The sequence below is a fragment of the Microchirus variegatus genome (genome assembly GCF_963457635.1).
Source record: "Microchirus variegatus genome assembly, chromosome: 3".
NCBI classification, from domain to species: Eukaryota; Metazoa; Chordata; class Actinopteri; order Pleuronectiformes; family Soleidae; genus Microchirus; species Microchirus variegatus.
Window position 1 is genome coordinate 31,674,085 of NC_139804.1, and position 20,223 is coordinate 31,694,307.

The following is a 20,223-nucleotide window of genomic DNA, read 5'->3' on the forward strand; positions in this document are numbered from 1 at the left end:
TAACGCAGCGGGCTAGCAAAGCGTTGTGTTATGGTTTGATGGAAAAAAGCATTTAAAATAATTTTTAAAAAGTGTCATTACCTTGAAAGAGCACATATGGCAGCCCTCTTCGCTTACAGTCTCTGTGAATTCTGTTTATAACTGTATGAGAGCGTCGAGGGCGTGTTTTGCAAACACACCAGTGGCTATTTGCCGTTCTTTACCACTGAACTCCGCCGGTGGCGATATTAACGACAGCCTTCCTCAGCATCCATGCAGTCCACATTATCAGCTGCTGTACGGGTAGATTCGGCACAGAGCAGCCACAACAAGAGGTCTTCCCGGTTGTATCAGGCCACGCCAGAGCGTGCTTTACAGGACTCGGCAGGTTTGTTAAATATTTCACAGAAAACGGCATGTTTCAATGTTCCTTGGCGTCTCCCAGAAACAACCAGGGACTAGTGCTGCCTCGCCTTTGTACAAGGGCGACACCATGTGGTCAATAGAGAAATTACACAAACATTTTCCAACAGCTGGGCCACAAAATGGGAGAATAGTAATGTAAGAATGTTAATGTGAATGTTAACCCAACAATTGAATAAAGAATATACATTTAATATATATATATAAATACATTTATGTTGTAAAATTCACAATATAACGACAAGAACAAATACATGCATAACATTTCTGACTATTTCTGACTTACTGCCTTTCCTATAGCATTGTTACTTCATTAAAAACACACAACAATCATTTTCAACAGAAAGGTTTGACAAATTAATTATAACATTATTTTTTTGCATGTTTTATTTAAAATTTACAGATAAATCTACAGTAAAAGGCTACAGATTTGTTTTTATTATCATTTATCTGCTGTTCCTTTGTCTGTGGGCCGTGACACTGGTTTCTGGTTAGGCAACAAGAATTAACCAATTAATTAATCTATTGCTAAAATACTTACATATTGACAATAGATAACTTGCCTTATTTTTGTTCTGATTTTTGTTTTTGTTGCTTCTTGCAAATGAATATTTTCTGGTGTCTTTGCACAGTCCATTCTGAGAAATGTATTACTACCCCTTACATTTCTCAATTTCCAATTAAGACTCTTCTATGTGCTGTCTAATTAAGAAATAAATGTTTCCAAAAAATAAAAAATGTACTGTACATTGCATATACGCAGTGCAAGGAAATACTTTATTGAAACAATTACCGTAAAACAACTCATAAATGGTACATCTCTCTCTCTCTCTCTCGTTCTCTTTTTACAGCATACGCAGAATTCTTTCATAGAAAAAATACGTTGAACAACTTACAAACTACAATTACATAGCAAATATAAATCAGTGGAAATGTTAAGGCACTTGATGGCACCGGAAAAGGCTGCACTTACAAATGTTCCCTCTGAGAAACAGACAGACAGACAGAGAGTGAGTGAGTGGAGTTTGGTCCCACGGGTTTTTAAAACAAGTGCTTCTGAATTTACACCGGTTAACAATCAGGGATTTTGAGTATGCACATTAATCTCGACATTAACAGACAAAACCAGAGCGAGGCATTTGGATTAAAAAAAAATAATACATGAAACTGGAACACTTTCCAACCAGAAGATGGCAGTATAGACTATTAAAAGTCCTTTTAGTGAAGCCTAAACCACAGACAGTCAAGATTTTCTTCTTTATATTCAGTCTATGATCCACACTGAAGAGGCTGTTTCTAAAAAAACGGAAACTTTTCACCCTTCTATTCAGACTGTTTTGACTTTGGTTTACTTTGATACTTACACATGATAATTAAAACGATGGGCATGATGGTGTCCTATTAAGTACAACATTCAACTTTTAAGCTTTGAAAGGAAGTAAAAATTAAATATGGAGTCTAATATCCAGTCTTCCTACAGTCTGCGTGAATTTAAGAGCTTATTTATTCAAACATAAGAGAAAAATGAGGTTATTTTAAAACAGAATTATACAAAATAGTCCTCCATAATTTCACTTTGCAACCAAAATAAATAAAGCCAGCAATTGGATAAACCTTTTTTACTTTGACAGCCACCAAACAATGTTATAAAGAGGCATTTATTTAGCTGGCACTGTTTTTCCACAGAGATTTCGGGAAGAAAAAAAAAAAAAGAAAGCTAAATCCACCATCCAACTTTTCCTTCATCAGGATGGAGGATGATGTGTTTAATCAGTGTTTAATGGAGCAGAAATGCACTGTCCAGTTCTCAGAGGTTATTGTTGGTCTCCTGTCACCTGCTCCAATCATTTCTAAAAATCAAAAAAGGCACGAAAGTGACAGTCCCTTGACAAGGTCACAATTTGGCTGACAAATACATGTTTGTTTGTTTTTTTTAAACCAGAAGTTAGAGAGACCTCTTAGATCGATGATCGCTGCATCGACTCTGTCCTTGAAGATTTTGGTCTCGTATGCAACCTGAATTTGTTTCCGTTTCATGCTCGGACATCTGGATCGCACCACTCTCCACCTGAGACAGCTTCACTCCGTAATCATATGAACTGAGGTCCAGTGTTGCTGTGTTTACTTTGGAGACACAATGGCTTGTCAGGGGGAAAAAAGCGAAACAAAACTGCATGTTCTCATCCAGAACGAACGCTAGGTCTCCTCATCCCATAGACAGAGCTGTTTCTGCGGGACATAGTAGGTGAAATGATAGCCCTTGCTGCAGCTCTTTATGCCGCACTTGTACGTCGAGCCTTTTCCCGTGGTGTCCCGGCTGCGACAGTACTTCAACAGACACGGGTACCACTCCAGACGCAGGCTGTATGTGCAGAGACAGGGTTGCCACAAGTCTTTAGTAGAATGACACGCCTGGAGATTAGGCATCTCCGTTGTTTGGGGCAGGACCTCAAATATGGAGCCATCCACTCCTTTTAAAACACAAGCAAAAGACACACAGGCATTATTCTCCAGACCTTGTGGCATTAAAAACAATAAAGCATGCACAATCATACATTTGCATGCATCATTCTTCCAGTGATTTCATTCAATTAAACACCACATTGAACTCAAGAGGGGAAAACAAAGTGGCGACAAAGAGGGAAGACGGCGCGGTGAAAAGGGAGCTTTGTTATGCAAAGGAGACACAACTGCGATTCCCTCCGCAGACGGCGGTGCTGAGCTTGTTTAATGCAAAAGGGAAAAAAAAAAAAGGGGGCTTGGTGAACCATGACGATCGGCATTGTTCCCTCTATAACAGTGCTGTCAGTGCACAAAAGCGCTGTCATACGGATTCTCCTCGGCAGGGACGATTTAGACAGTATGAAGATACTGGATCCCACTGAATTCCACAAAAGGGCCATCTTAAAACGCTGTGTTTTTAACATCGGGGAAGTATGAGGATAGTACACTAGCTTATAAACGATTTAGGGTTTAGCGATAAGGTCTTGAAAAAGTCTTAAAAGAGACATATTATACCCTATTTCTATTTTCTAGTTAGCCTAGTTCCCTGGTGTCCTAATGAACATGTCTGTGACATGCTTTGGTCAAAATACCCTAAGGATGAAGCACCACAGCAGTTCAAAATGGTCGAATTTGAGTGCCTCTTTTTGTGGGTTCGAGTCTCTTTCGATGCAAATGAGACACGGGAAACTACGGCAGCTAACAGCGGTTAGCATTTGGAAAAGCCGTCATTTGCAGGCTCTAGCCGACACATTGCCGTCATATATTAAATGTATCCACTGGACAGATAAATCCTGTGAGGCTGGAAGTTTGTGTAGAACTCTGTGCTGCACTGTGGAGCCAAGAATAGAACACTTCTTGGACTTCTGCTCTTCCGGATACTGTTGCCCTCGCCTGCACTCTCACGTTTTTTTTTTTAAGGATAAAGTGGAGCTCTGCGAGACAACAATTCCAGGAATTTAGCGCATTGTGACGTCAGATTGCGTGCGGAAGTCAACAGCGCATGATTTATCTCCTGTACTTGGACTGAGGAGGACCACAAAAGCATGAGTAAGTCATCTTTTTTCAAACTTTGCCTACTCACAGTCCCAAATATAAGTATTAAAAGTATAAAAAAAAGTTGATTTTGCCTAATATGTCTCCTTTAAAAAGGTATTGAAATTAACTTCAGATACCCTGTAAATAGTAATATTGTCAAATCACAAAAAAGCCTGGAGACATTAAGTGTTAAAAGGGTAAAAGGAAAAGGGCGGATTGGTAACAGGGGGCATTTAGCTCAAACTACCAACAGAATTAATGCCAGTTCCAATAATAAACAGTGTACAAGGACCACTGACCTTTGTCCAGCCAGTGTTTGACATCCACCTCCCTGGTGTAAACGGCCTCCCGGGCCTCGCTGCACATGTTGTGGATGTGAGAACTGAGATGCAACGCCCGACTCAGATTAACGGCCACGCTCATCGTCAGCTGCTCCAGACCTCGGCGCTCCTCTGCCAAGCGGATGGCCTGCGGATTTTTCTGAGAGGACAGCGTAACACATCAATCAAAACAAACCCCTCAGTTGTACCCGAGCGGTGTCATAAAGGAAACCGTCCGCCACGTCGTACCTGTCTGAGACGAGCCATAGACTCGCTGGGTATGATCTCATTGCGGTTGAGTCGAGAGATGAAGCACAGCGCCTGGTACTGGTTCTGTCCTCTTTCCAGCTCGCCCAGAATCAGAGCTCGAAATATCTTCACCTCCTGCAAAGACACGAGGGACGAGAAGCGACACAATAAACACGACGGCCAGGAGACAGTGAAGTGGTGCAATAGGCGAGGCTGTAATAACTTAACAGTTATATATGTGCACACTCCTACAGATTCACACAAACACTCTTTCCATTTCGGTACTTAGTGTCGCACTTTTCCAGACAGTCAAAGTAATTCAGTGCGGGGAGTTCAAAGACGGTCAGACCATCTGCTTTAAGTATAGAGCGGTTTATGTTCGCCGTATCCGTCGTCTCATCATCAGAGTTTGTTGATACTTGGTACAGTCTGTGAGTCTCAGTCATGCTCTGGTTACTTTTACTGTCAAATTAAAAAAGGTCACATGCTTTTCTTTTTTTTTTTTTTTCGCGTCTTGAAAAACTTATCAAGAGAGTCCCGTGTTGCTGTAAAAGTCTGACACCACACTGTTTTATGTGGAACCGTGGAAGTAGGAAAAAAAGTGATAGTGGAGAATTCACACAAAACTTGTTGCCGTTGGCAAACATCAAGCACAGTCTGGCTCCAAAACGCAGGGCCATAAAGATTTCTGTGAGAGGGGCCTGCAAAGCATGATGGGAAGCTCAAACCTGTCTCCCCGTTTATCAGACCCCCCCCTCCTCCCCTCCCCACGTTCCTTAGTGGATTCAGACTCCCAAACACCCCTCCTCCGCTTTTCACACACCCGTCTGAAGCAAACACGGCTTCAGAGAGGAGTCGCAGTTCCAGCCGTGCAGATAAAACGGCCTAGAGATAACTCGTCCTCAAGCTCTTCTGCTCCACTTCCTGAATGCAGAAGTGCACACACACACACGCACTCACACACACACACACACTGTAGATCCTGAAAGACTACTTTGTACGTTCACCGGTTCCTCACGAAGAACCGCTTCAATCTGTGAAACCAGTTTCTGGCAGGCGTACAATACAAGCTTGGCTATTTCGCAAGAATTCGTGCAGAGCTATGTGACATTTGGAAAGCAAATTACTGGGCAAATATTGATTCATAGGTTTAATAAGAAGTCCTATTTTCTCCACTTAAATTCCAATAACTCGGCACACCGTGTTAATAATCCACACAGATGTTTTTTTTTTATTACAGACGGAACAAAGTCTCAATGATTAATAAAAAGAATGTCAGGACGAGAAGAGGCGTGAATATTTCACAGAGAACAGAAACGGACGAGATTGCCATTTCCCCTCAAGTGTAGGAAGACGCGGAGGCTACGGCTTGAAGACCTCCCATATTGCAGACACATGGCGCTTCACTGGAACACTGTGTACATGCGAGTAGGCAGGGAGAGAGAGAGCAAGAGAGAAGGGGGGAAGGCATTCGTTTCAGCCACATGGATTTGCCCCAGGGCCCTCTGGGTAATTACAGAGAAGAAGGGTATAACTGCACCAACCCTGCTTCTTTGGAACTCGGTTAATACTAAAGCGTGGACACTCGGATCTCCTCCTCGTGGGTTATTTTGTGTCCAGATTAATGATCTCCTGCCTCGTCTCTTTAATTAGGGCAAAAGTGTTACTCATACACTACTGTTCAAAAGTTTGGGGTCACCTATGCAATTTGTGTGCATTTTACATTAAACGTCACATTTTTATTCATCAAAAGAGTTGCAAAATGAATAGAGAATATAGTCGAGAGATAATGATTCTTCATGCACAAGGGTTTTCTAATCATCAGCCTTCTAACACGATGAGCAAACACAATGTACCATTAGAACACTGGAGAGATGGTTGCTGGAAATGGGCCTCTATACACCTATGTACATATTCCATTAAAAACCAGATGTTTGCAGCTAGAATAGTCGTTTACCACATTAACAATGTATAGAGTGCATTTCTGATCAATTAATGTTATATTCATTGGAAAAAAAGTGCTTTTTTTTTCAAAAATAAGAACATTTCTAAGTGACCCCAAACTTTTGAACGGTGGCCTATGTAGCTATAGTGTGAATTTTAATGATAAAAAGGAAAATAAAAAAAAATAATAATAACAGTGTTGATATCCTAACAGTTTAAGGCAAGGCTGAGATAATTATACGCGCGGTTTGTGCCAGCAAATTAAAAACAATGACATCACCCTCCACATCTCCATCCAGACAGAAGCTGCTGGATCCGACAGTTTGTTTGGACAAGACTCTCGCTCTCGTGTGCCGTGTGCCTGAAAACACAACAGCGCTGGCACATGCACACGAGCGGGGGGGGGGGGTGGGGTGGGGACTCTCCTGTGCAGACACCGAATGTGATTGTACGACAAAACAAAAGAGCAGCAAAAAGAACAACATGTGCAGCGTTGGGATTTTTTTCGGGGGGCTGAGTTTACACCTGTTGTTGTGACGAGAGGCAGCGACCAAATAAAGCTGGGGTTTATGGAAACACTTCAGATGTGCTGATGTGAGACCTTAGTGTGAAAACCCTGAAAAACACTTTGGCAAACATCATGATCATATTTCTTTATTCTCTATTTATTTTACCGTATTTTCCGGACTATGTCGGAATTTGTTAGTAGTTTGGCTGACCTATATTTTATATATTTTACTTATAATATAAGTCTATAAGTATATATATATAAGTCTTATCTATTATATATATATAGATATACACAAAAATATACGATACGTCATCTATGACCACAAGAGGGCACCGTCCACACTTTGTCGTAACTTCGTCGGCTGCGGCGCGCGCCAACTCAGTTGTTGTTTACTACTGTTGCTAGGCAGCGTACCTTACTTACGCCATCTCTACTGTCGTTCATTTTGTGTGTTTATAGCACGTGTTCTGTATTACTTATTGGTTGACAAAGGCACCACGCAACATGACAGTAAAATAAACTTTGTAACAACTCTGCAAAAGTCGTACATAGATACAGAGCGTGTCGCTATGTTGGATAATGATGTTTATCCGGCAGCAAACGTCACCTTCCTGCATATTCACTGAATATTTGGGTTGTACGCCCTCCGGACACATCTACTCAGTCTTTCACGTCTCCGTTTTTGTATCAAAAGTATCTGTGTTTCAATGTTATTCAGCTGCAACAACAACAACAACAACAACAGTCGTTCTCTCTCGGATGCCATTGCTCACTGTAGCCAGAAGCACGACAACCTTGCATATCGACCCCTACTGATCCGGCGGGAAACTGCAGTGCGTATCCGGCACCACGACGGAGAACTAAGAGGGCTCGAGGGGGTCTCCGTGGTTACGCAGTTGGATAACGCATTACCCAGTTGTAGAAGTATAACGTGGGCTTAAGCGCCTCCGTGCATGCTTGCAGGTCTCACGCCGTCTGCGGGGCCCCATGCCACAGTGTCACGTGCAAGCATAAACAAGGCTTTACCAGAAGGCAATGTTGGCAATGATGGGGAGGCCACTCTGGGACATTACAGGCCTGTGGACCATCCAGAGGTGGAAACTGATTTTTTTTTTTTAGCTCCCACAAAGCAAAAATGACTCCTATATCAGGAAAGTGTGTCAGCCCATAAAAGCGCATTTCCATATCAAATGAAAGGGCTGCAGACTAACATTTAGGGGAAAATCATCAGTTATGGACTTTACAAATTAAAAGAGTGACATTTCCCCACTTCTTCTTGAAAGAGACTTGTGATACCATAATCAAAGGACAGGGTAGCCTCTAGTTTTTCCCCCCTCCAGAGCCGTGTAAATGTCAGCACAGCTATAAATAATCCACACAAGCACAGATTCCTCAGCATTGCTCCTTGACACCGGGGACTTGGTCCACTGCAGACAAACGACCACTGGCCAACAGCCAAACACAAGTCTGTATTCATGCAACCTGACTTGTGGGTCATACCAAGACCTGTTAAACAGGAGATAGGTGGGGGGGGCCCCCCCCCGTTTCATTTGCGGCTACCTTTTGGTGGGCCTGATTATTTAGGGTGGTGCACAAAAGCCTATTCAAATACTGAAAGGGTGCCATTTACGGAGAACATTTGCCGTCACTGTAGTTTACAGGCTCGGAAAAATCAGAGCTGTGTGACGGACGCTTACTGAGAGCAGGGGGGAAATGAAGGTGTTTTTCTGCGACGGCTCTGCAGCTAAGAGCAGCTGAAATGTCGCAGCGAAACACAGGAAGGCATTTAAATCTCACTTGGTATTTTCATATAAACTGTGCCACACTTGCATGGATGTCCTTTTGAACTCTAGCTCACACACACACACGCACGCACACACACACACATAGCTGGCAGCGATCCTGTGTGCAGTGGCTCCTTCCTGTTTTCCAATCCCCTCTAAAGACCCCGTCTGTTGATAAGGCTGATAACTAGTTGGAGAGAGTCACAGTCATTTAGGCTCACTGTGGGTCAGTGTCAGTGTGGGCTGATCTGAAGTGACATATTATGCAAAATCCACTTTTTAATCATTTTAATACTTAGTATTAAAATACTATACCATAGAACCTGTGGTTCTCCCTAAGGTTTCTGCCCTTTTCCCCTGTTATAAGGGTTTTTCCCTGGTAGTTTTTCCTTACCCTGGTCGAAGGTCTAAGGACAGAGGATGTTACCAACCCTGTGAAGTCCCGTGAGACGAACCATGTTTTGTAAACTGTTGGGCTATACAAATAAAGATTGATTGATTGATATTATATATTATATATAATATTTGGGACTGTTTTTGTGGTCCGCTTCAGTCGAAGTACAGGAGATATAATACGTTATGTTGACTTCCGCGCTCATTGGGACGTTGCAATGACACTTTACCGGAATTGTTGTCTCGTGGAGCTCCGCTTTGTCCGTAAAAAACGCGAGGGTGCAGGCGAGGGCAATAGTATCCTGATGAGCAGAAGTCTGTGAAGTGTTCTATTCTTGGCTCCACAGTGCAGCACAGAGTTCTACACAAACTTCCAGTATCAGAGGATTTACATGGCCAGTGGATACATGTTATAATATATGACGGCAACGTGCCGGCTAGAGTCTGCAAATGATGGCTTTTCCAAATGCTAACTGCTGTTAGCTGCTGGAGCCTCAGTGACGCTGATGTAGTTTCATGTGTCTCATTTGCATTTAAAGAGACAGGCGCTCAAAACCGAGCGTTCTGAACAGGGCTGTTTTGGCAGGGTGATTGAACTGCTGTGGCGCTTCATCCTGAAGGTATTTTGACCAAAGCATGTCACAGACATGTTCATTAGGACACCAGGGAAATTGGTTAAGTTGGAGAAATAGGGTATAATATGAATCAGGTGAGGAACCAAGAAATGTCCGACATATTTCTAAAATATGTCTATTAAGGCCCTTTACTCTTTGACAGTTACCAATCCTGCCAGCCAATGAACATTAAATCTAACATAAAAGCTCAAAGAGCCAGCATTAACCTTTAAGCGGATCCATTTGGCTTTCATTTGTGGCAACATCAGCGATGAAAGAACGTATCGATTTTTACGACTCTCGATCCCCTGAAATGGTTCCGTCTCTCTTTTAAAAACAACTCATGGATTTACTACGTGTGCATGAGGGGGAGAACTGGTCCAAAAAAAAAGCACAGGTATTAAAGAAGCAGGGATTAAAGAACATGTTAGGAAAGAAAAGGGGGAGAGAGAGGGTGAAACAGACCAACACACACTCACAAAAGGAGTGAGATAAAAGCTGCTGTGCTGAGAAATGCTCGACTTGAAGCTAATTACAGAGGCTCCAAAGGCAGGAATGTGGAGTCACATTTGAGGCTGGTCACACCTGGCTGTCCACAGAGTGAGCCAATTAGTAAACAGTGGCAGCGAGTGGACAGTGAAAACACACAGGAAACCACAGCTATGTTTCTTGATAACAACGGAAGGTTACTTAGTACTGCCGGGGTTTCAATATTACAGTGTTAAACGACCAACTCTCAAACACGGCCATTAAAACGTCACCTAAAATGTATACTTTAAACAAGTCTGTGTGTGCACCGTTTACACAGAATATGGTTACAATTATCTCGAGAAGCCAAACTGTTTATGGAGACTCGGCGTGCAGGAAGTGACACAGACCAACAGTGAGTGTTAACAGGGAAGGGAAATCAGGCAGATAGATAAGGAATAAACAATAGAGACAGCCTGAAGCCTTTCTGCCAAAGCTTTCATATCCTGATAAGCTTCACACCAAACACTCTTTATGGCAAGGTATTTAAGATTAAGAACCCTTTAAGTAGAAAACCCTGCAGAAATTCAATTCTGCAGTGAGTTAGTGAACACACACAGCACACAGTGAGGTGTAGAACATGTAACCCAGCGCAGTGAGCTGCCATGCCAGTGAGCGGTGCTCGGGGAGCAGTGAGGGGGTTAGGTGCCTTGCTCAACAGCACTTCAGCTGCGGACTGGTCGGGGATTGACCCGGCTACCTTCTGGTCTCGAGCTCGAAGCCCTAACCACTAGGCCACAGCTGCCCTATTAAAATCAATGATTGATGGGTTAATAGCCTAACCCTCCCCCCCTCCCCCAAAGAAAGTTTATTTTAAAGCAGATATTTGAATAATGTCTTTGATAATCTCTTTAAAAAACTTAGTTCCAATAAATTCACATTATTCTAAGTTCCCAAACTTAAAAGGGTCATATTATACCCTATTTCTCCAAGTTAACCTAGTTCCCTGGTGTCCTAATGCACATGCCTGTGACATGGTTTGGTCAAAATACCATAAGGATGAAGCACCACAGCAGTTCAATCACCCTGACAAAACAGCCCTGTTCAGAACACTTGGTTCAATAGCATCTCTTTAAGTCCACCTTAAAAATAAATAAATAAATAAAATGAAACTTAAGAGACAGGAAATGACCTCAGACGCAGAGGCTACTGGGAATTAATAGCAGTTAGCATTTGGAAAAGTGATCATTTGCAGGCTCTAGCAGGCACATTGCCGTCATATATAACATGTATCCACTGGACAGATAAATCCTCTGAGGCTGGAAGTTTGTGTAGCACTCTGTGCTGCACTGTGGAGACAAGAATAAAACTTTTCGCAGACTTTTCCAGTTTTCGGATGCCATTGCCCTCGCCAGCACTCTCGCATGTTTTTACGGACAAAGCAGAGCGCCGCGAGACAACAATTTCCGGAATTTAGCGCATTGTGACGTCCCAGTGAGCACGGAAGTCAACATCGTGTGTTTTATCTCCTGTACTTGGACTGATGAAGACCACAAAAAGTGTGGTCTTCATGAGTCACTTTTCCAACTGATAGGACCTCCAGAGTCCCAAATATAAGGATTTAAATGATCAAAAGTTTCTGGACATGGAAGCAGGCATACTCCACCCCTTTGCAACCCTAGCTCCTTCTCCATATGACTATTAGTAATAACCTTTATTTTTACAAATAGTGCGACACGAAAACAGTTGGGGTGTATTACATTTCAAATGACTCTCATGTCAAAATAATGGAGGTGAAGTAGCCAAAATGGACACGGCCACGGGAGTGACAAGAGGGCATTTCAGGACACTGTGTGCAGAGAGCAGAGCAGCAAATCTGGCAGAGTAAACACTTTGTTGCCAAGTGTGATCCTAAAACCTCTGAGGTAGTCAGAAATGATCACAAATATGCACATTGCAAACCACAGCTACAGTCTCCTTGTCCATGTCACTGCAGCACCACACACACACACACACAAACACACACCACTGAGAAAAACATGTACGGGTGAATCACAACTGTCCCACACACTCCTATATGTCATCTTTTCCTTGCACAGATGTGGGAACTGGAAGCCTTTTCTTTATCAGCAACTTTACAGATGAGCATCTGAGCTGCTGCTGCTGCTGCTGGTGGGAGGAGAATAAAGGCCAGAGGAGGCCATGTGGGACCTTGGGAGGCCAAAAAGGAAGCTCTTCTTCTTCTAGTTCCATAGGATTCAGGGAAACTATATCGGGTATAAATTAAAATGTATGTATTTAAATCCAAAGATCCAAAGTAATATGATAAGAAAGTTGTAACATACAGAGGCTATGCACTTAGAAAGAGCACAGATTTTGTTTTACTACGTGGTTAACTTTTTTTAGTGGAGTTTCTCCCCCCCCCCCCCCCCACACACACACACACACACACACACACACAAAGCGGGATCACAGCATGACAAGGGAATCTGAGTAGGAGTCGAGTTCCTCTGCGGCTCCGCTCAACACAAACAACAGCTCGAATATCTTGGATATTTATTGTGGTAAAGTCCAATTGGAGTTGCCTCACACGGATGAGTTCACTGACTGCTGGTGACTTGCAGATGACTCACTGTGACCTTTCCCCCCCCCGCCCCGTAGGGAAGACGACTCATGTGCCCCTATTATGTGGTAACAACAACCGCTTCCTGGAAAAGGTGACACTTACCTGTAAAAAAAAAAAAAAAAAAAAAGAAAAGAAAAAAAACTTTTACAAGTTTGTGCAAGTGACAAAGTGAGGGGTGGTGTTCAGGGCTGAGTGAGAGACAAGGTGTGGCAGCCAAAAGCAAGGCATAAATTGAGGCGATTGCACCGACTTGCATCTGATGTACAGTCCCTGCTGTAACCAGGAAAAACAACTGGCAGTTGCTTAATTTGGCAAAGACGGGCAGTTCCCATCAAACATTAAGTAACTGAACAAAACCATTTGCCAGCAAACCTCTCCCCACAGAAGAGTTTGCCTTTGAGCCATGGTGACAAAATCCTTTTCAACAAATTCTAAAAGGAGTGATAAAATATGTTAATTCTGACAGAAAACAAGGAACGGTCACTTGCAAAAATGGGTCACAGATACGGCGCATTCCAAAGAGAGACCAAACCACCTCTGTGTCCACCTCCTCCTCATATTCCGCCTTTGATATGGCACGTAAGGGTGTGTGTGTGTGTGTGTGTGTGTTCTTGTACTTGTGGCATACTGAGGACCAGTGAGGGTTTTTAACCAACAAAGTGAGGTCATTTTTTCGGAGTGAGGACATTTTGGCCGGTCCTCACTTTGTTTTGATTGAAATCACTTCCTTAGATTGCTATAACATGCTATACTCAATTTGTCAAAAAAGAAATAAAAATTTTGGACAACATAGTATAGTATGACCTTTTTGTCAAATTTTGGACCAAAATGTTTTTTTCAAAAAAAAAAATTACATTTTTCTTTCAACTCTTGGATGACATAGTATGACTTTTTGTGAAAAAAAAATTTCACAATATTTTTTTCAAAAAAGTGTTTTCAATTTTTTTTTTTTACTTTTGGATGACATAGTATAGTATGGCGTTTTTGTCAACTTTTGGACCGAAAATTTTTGGTCAAAATTTTTTTTTTAAATTTTGGTCGACATAGTATTAGTATTATGTTTTTCTGTGAAATTTTGGACCAAAAATAAAAAATAAAAAAAATCGAAAAAGTCTTCCAGCCCTTTTTGCTCTGGGGCTCCACCTGCAGACATTTTATGGTACTGCAACCAGTAGTTCTTTGTAGATGTCATTCATGAAGTAGATATTTTATAGTTGTGTTGATTTATAAAGTGGAAATGCCGGACCTCACTTTGTCAGCGACCCAGTCCTCAGTATGCAGCAAGTACAAGAATGTGTGTGTGTGTGTGTGAAGAAGCTCCAGCTCATTCTGACAGCTTGCTTATTGTGCAGCGTCTCCATGAAGCCACAGCACTTTGAAGACGACACGCAGCACATAATACGCTCGAGTGAGAACCGGGCCCCCGAGGCCCTGCGCCACTGAAACACAAACTGGTTTATAAAGCAGACATGAGATGAGGATTAATAATAATAATGCAGACTGACTGACATCGTGCTCGTTCACACTGTGGTGCCACTGTTTACGAACTCCAGGCTCCTCTTTTCATCAGGACAGTGTGAGACGGCGCGAGTGTCGAGTGACTTCCCAACATCTGTTGCTCCCTTGACCCCCCCGAGCACAGCAAGAGGCCGCTCTCCATGCCATGAATACGCCGTTTAAGTTTCCATGCAAAACATCTCATGATGTTTATGTTGTGTTACATAACTAATAAAAAATGTGGCCAGATAAAAAGCTGTTGGCTGACGTGGCTAAAGAAAAGGAAAAAAGGAGTTCTGATCTTGATCTTGAATGAGGTGAGGTTTGCATCCCAGAATTGGAACTAACTTAACTTAAAAGGTCCCATACTATGCAAAATCTACTTTTTAATCATTTAAATCCTTATATTTGGGACTCTGGAGGTCCTATCAGTCGGCAACGTGTGAAAAAAAGATGACTCACTCATGTTTTTGTGCTCCTCCTCAGTCTAAGTACAGGAGATAAAACATGCGATGTTGACTTCCGCGCTCACTGGGACGTCATAAGACGCTTAATTCCTGGAATTGTTGTCTCACGAAGTTCCGATTTGTGCGTAAAAAACGCGAGAGTGCTGGCGAGGGCAACGGTATCCGAAAACCGGAAGTCTGTGAAAAGTTCTATTCTTGGCTCCACAGTGCAGCACAGAGTTCTACACAAACTTCCAGCCTCAGAGGATTTATCTGTCCAGTGGATACATGTTATATATGACGGCAATGTGCCTGCTAGAGCCTGCAAATGATCACTTTTCCAAATGCTAACTGCTGTTAGCTCCCAGTAGCCTCTGTGGCTGATGTCATTTCCTGTCCCTTAAGTTTTGTTTGACTATTTTTTTAAGGTGGACCTTTAAGGTGGACCCAAAGAGATACTACTAAACAGAGCATTCTGAACAGGGCTGTTTTGTCAGGGTGATTGAACTGCTGTGATGTGGTGATTCATCCTTATGGTGTTTTGACCAAAGCATGTCACAGACATGTTCATTAGGACACCAGGGAACTAGGTTAACTTGGAGAAACAGGGTATAATATGGGTCCTTTAACTATGTGAAACTGCCTGTGAAGTCTCTCACATTCCTCCATTGATCAAACCCACTAGTTGGAAATGAGAGTAAGACACAGAGAAAACAAACTGATTAGCTTCTCTGACAAGGTTCCCACATGTGCGAACAGCCTCTCAGATAATTTGCCCAGACGTTTCCCCTTTGGATGAATCTCTGAGACGTGGTTCATGTTTATGTTGCTTTGGATGAGTTAAGACGATAAATCGATGTTGTCGTCGTCGTTGTCGTCACCGCTGAAGGAAATAAGTGGATCTGCACTAAAAACTGATGAATAACTTTCAGTTGAAGTCTACAACAACACATCTGGATCCAGATTTGTCCCTGTGTTGCACAACTGCCACGCAGCATGTTATCGGAATTATGTCAAAACTCCAGACAGACTGCTCCAGCTTTATATGACCGAGAGTGTTCTCAGCTGGAAATGCTTCACAATGATACAGAAGATAAAAAAAAGGAGGGATATTTTTTGGCATTGTTGATCAATATCTTCACATTAACCTCAGTATAATTAACTTTAATGATCCGAGACTGTTTTTCTGCCACGGTCTAATTAGCCACGACAGAGTTTCTTGAAGAGCCAAAAGATTTTTACATACCAAAGAGATCACAAGCATTTCGGTGTGTAGTTACAAAGTTTCATGCGTTGTTCCATCCATTAAAGCAACAAAACGTAGGATTTCAACCCGACGATGGTGCATCAACGCGGTCAAAGCCTGAGCAGGTCTGCAACATCCGTTTTAGGGTTCAAGCCACAAAAACAACTATTTATATATAATGGAATATCATTGGCTGGCGTACCTGGTCAGAAACATACCTTTTCCAACTGTCAGGGGACCCCGAGAGCCAAATCCTCCATTCTATTGCTTTAAAATGAGGGAAGCAAATCTAAATACTGTATCCAACTGCTGCTTTATATCCCCCATTAGTCAAACAGTATTCTACAGTGACAAATCAAACACTGGTATGACTCTACACTTCAATATTAGCTCCTTTTACTAACCTTGGGTCATCTTTCATGGATGAAACCATTGCGTCAGCTCGAGACAAAGAGAGCTGGGATCCTAAAATATTATGCATCCCTTTAAGAGAGTAAAGAGTGGAACGATTATGCATGTTTATATCGACTAAACACGTGCAGAGGTGTAAAGAGCAGAACCACATTATCTTTTCCACATGTCTAACATGGGTAGATGGGAGCAAAACGTCCGGGGAAACACGGTGCTGCAGATTCTCACAGTGATTCATTGCTTTGATAAGGCTGACTAAACTTCCTGCTCGCATTCAGCAGAACAGTCGACCAGCGGCAGCGTCTAATGGTTATAACATTTGCCGTTGCGTCTTTGCCACGTATTCACAAAGAACTTAACTGTCTCATGATGGTTTATATAGCCCTCCTTTGGAAATTATCCTGGTAATGATCACGGCCACGAGAGAAGGGGGAAAAAAAAAAAGTGCAATTCTAGAACGGCCGATTACAGACAGTCATTGATGTGTAAAATGAGCAAAACTCCCGACGAAGATTTATCCAAGTGCAGTACCTAGCCACCTTTGGCTGCGCACTTCATTAGAACTCTCAAGTGTTCGACATCCCTGTTAAAACACTCTTCTTCCCACGTGCGTGCATCTGGACTGTGTATTCATGGCAGCTGGAAGTGACAGCTCATCCAACTTTCCATAAATCTTGGAGATACTGCACAAGAGCGCAATAGGAACCACATGCAGGAGAAACGAGGGGAGCAACCAAGACACACACACACAGACACAAGGGGGAGGTGGGGGTTGACGTACAACTGGAACAGATAACTCATGGAACGGAAAAAGTAAAGTGATCTAAGGGGGGGTTCTGTTGACTTTAATCAAGTAAACAAAACCATATGTGCGCGTGTACGTGGCCACACGTGTGAAGGGAACAGCGATGGGATCCCTTTACACAACCCAAGCAAAGGCTCCCCGCTACTCACGCGGCAGATCAATGCATCTCCTTTTTTTTTTTGTGGAGCGTCACCAATGATTGGGGGCGAACAGTCCCGTCTCTTCCAACTTTAAATTAGCTGTTTTGGTTAGTGAACCAGACGCGCAGATCAAAAAGGTCAGACATGCCCACTTAATCCGGGCAAATCTCCCCCCTCCACCCCCTCCCCCTCCCTCCCTCCGCCTTCACATCTCGCTTGGCTGTCAGCTTCTGTGTGACACCAAGCATCACCGACACTTGCCTTTGCTCTGTGATCCGCCCCCTCCTCCTCCTCCTCCTCCTCCTCATCCTCACTCTCAGGAGTTGTACTTTCACCTCAACGACTGACGTTTTATTGTATGTGTCCGAGCAGCGATTGTAAGAAGTGAAAGAGAAACAAAGAAAATGCACTTCTGGCTGGCGGAGCGTCACCCGATCAGCTCGTCTACTTTTAGAAGAATGCTAAATATGGACGCCGATAATCAGCTCTGGGCCGGACCCGTGATCGGCCGAGGTCTCAGGGGCGACCACATCTGAGGAGCTGCAGCTGACTTGACCTCTGCCAGACTCATGTCGAGATTTAAAAGATGAATGGAACTCAAGTTCCGCAAGAGGTTTTGGGGCTTTGGGGGTGATTTCTTTAAACCATCACATTTGTGACACTGCAGCAAAAAAAAAAAAAAAAAGGGGTGTGTTATAGGTAATTGTTTTCAGCTTTGATGAGGTCATCGCAAAAAAAATGTATAGAATGTGTAGAATGGACCTTAAAGTGGATGTGTAAGTTCTGTCAAGCTCACATTTTTGGACATGATTTAATGGTTTTTGTTCATGTGAAACACAAACAAACACTTATCTGATCACATTTTGACCAACTGAGTTAAAATGAATGTTTGGGCCCTTGAGTAGAGGCGTCTCTGATGTCCAAACAAGAACATGTCTTTGGCTTCAGTTCAATTTTGACAGCATTTTCTGACTTTATTGGAGTCAAATTTATAGACTTCAGGAGGCCATCTCAAAAATGATGTATAGAAGGTGTGGAATGGACGGTAAATTGGATGTATGAATGTATCATTGGTTACTTCAAGGCTGTCAAGCTTACATTTTAGGACATGGCTTCATGGTTTTTGGTCATTTGAAACACAAACAGACTCTTATTTGCTCATATTTTGTTCAAATGAATGTTTGAGCCCTAAAGTAAATGTGTCTTCAATGTCCAAACAAGAATATGTCTATGGGTTCAGTTTAACAGAATTTCATGAATTTAACTGAATCAAAATTCTGGATTTCATGAGGTCATCACAAAAAATGGATAGAAGATGTAGAATGGAACTTAAATTGGATGTATAAGCCTGTCAACCTTACATTTTAGGATGTGATTTAATGGTTTTTGGTCACGTGAAACACAAATAAACACTTATCTGATCACATTGTGACCAACCGAGTTAAAATGAACCATAACCCTTTAAAGGTACTCACCAAGAAAAAAGCAAAGGAAAATGTATTACTTTGCATTTTGTATTATTTCATTATTATATTTTATTTACTTATGATAACAATAACGACAATAAATATATATATATATATATGTTTGTTTGTTTTTTTAAATTAGACCCTACATTATTACAGATATAGATTCAGCTTGATGCATTTTTCAATGAGATATCGTGACTTAAAGTGTGGTGACCAAATGGTTGAGTAGTACCTTAAATGGTTAAGTAGAGGTGTCACAGTTGTCCAAACATGAACATAATTAGCTGAATTAAACTGATTTAAAAGTAGGATTTATGTGCATTGTTTACTGTTGTGTGTCGTGGTGCATTCACGGACCACGCAGGGGGCTCAGAAAACTGATTAGGAAACCATGTTGGACCTCATGAAGTTCTGGTTCAGACCATTCATATTTCCAAAGAGAATTTGACACGTTTAAAGAGCAGCTTTAAAACATGACAACACACTGGTCATATATCATTCCCGTGACAATGTGCGTCCCCTACAGGCGCAGTAAAAGCGTGTTGTGTTGAAGTGTGTGGCCACAGCTCACCTGTTTGAAGTCCGCCACAAAAGTAATAAGAGTCCCGTCTCCTTGTTTGAATTCGAGTGAGATCGAGTCTCTCTCGCCGTCCGCCTCCAACACCTCCTCGGTCACGAGTCCATCGACGAGCCGGACCCGGACCCGCAGCTCCGAGGCTCGGAGTCCCACAGCGAGCACCAGGACCAGCACCGGGACCAGGACGCACACATGGGTCAGAATCCGCGCTGAAGCCGCACACATGCCCGAACGCGCACAACGGAGCCCGACAGAGAAAAACCAAGTGGAATCGGAAATCCGAATCCCACAGCATTCATATCCTTACGACTGTCCTCTCGGGTTCTTAACGCAAAGTTTTTTCCTTCATATTCACTGCGGGCTCCTTGGATCCGACTTCACGGGACGCGCTTCCATTTGGTGCCCTGTGTCTGTGCGCAAAGCACTTTCCAGAATCACACGCGCGGTCATGGAAATCAAGACGACAGCTCCTTTCCTTTCCTTTCCTTTCCCTAAAGGACAAATCTGTGCTCCTCACTCCTCCAGTTCAAGTCTCTATCTCCGCGCTGATAAGATCGTGCGCAATCAGTTTCCCCCGAACCGCAGCTTACACTCGGACGACCGCACGTTGCTTCTCATTCTTGCTTTGTGTTGATATTCTCGTCTTCTTCTCTTTTTTCTCTCTCTCTCTCTCGCTGCGATCCATGCAATCCCGTCACTTCCTATCCGTCGGTATCCCACTGTTCGCCTGGCCTCCAAACTTTTCTGCTGTGTGTGTGTGTGAGTGTAGTGATGGTAGTAA

The 20,223-nt window shown here is 42.7% G+C and overlaps 1 protein-coding gene across 1 annotated transcript; it reads right to left on the bottom strand.

Annotated features, from left to right (window-relative positions):
• Positions 1–1,117: 1,117 nt before the first annotated feature.
• oafa (OAF homolog a) lies at positions 1,118–20,052 on the bottom strand. The gene is made up of 4 exons (XM_083886124.1): positions 19,437–20,052; positions 4,512–4,646; positions 4,242–4,422; positions 1,118–2,873 (listed from the first exon to the last, which is right to left on the bottom strand). The coding sequence occupies exons 1-4, from the start codon at positions 19,665–19,667 to the stop codon at positions 2,599–2,601; spliced, it is 822 nt and encodes a 273-aa protein (XP_083742250.1). The 5' UTR covers positions 19,668–20,052; the 3' UTR covers positions 1,118–2,598.
• Between the last annotated feature and the right edge of the window lie 171 nt (positions 20,053–20,223).

What these genes read in the sequence shown, in the direction of transcription:
- oafa (XM_083886124.1), bottom strand. Translation starts at nt 19,667, where the DNA reads ATGTGTGCGGCTTCAGCGCGGATTCTGACCCATGTGTGCGTCCTGGTC. An exon ending in TTGTGGCGGACTTCAAACAG is followed by an intron (nt 4,647 to 19,436) that starts GTGAGCTGTGGC and finishes GTGTCTTTGCAG; the next exon opens with GAGGTGAAGATATTTCGAGC. An exon ending in CAAACACTGGCTGGACAAAG is followed by an intron (nt 2,874 to 4,241) that starts GTCAGTGGTCCT and finishes GTGTTTTAAAAG; the next exon opens with GAGTGGATGGCTCCATATTT.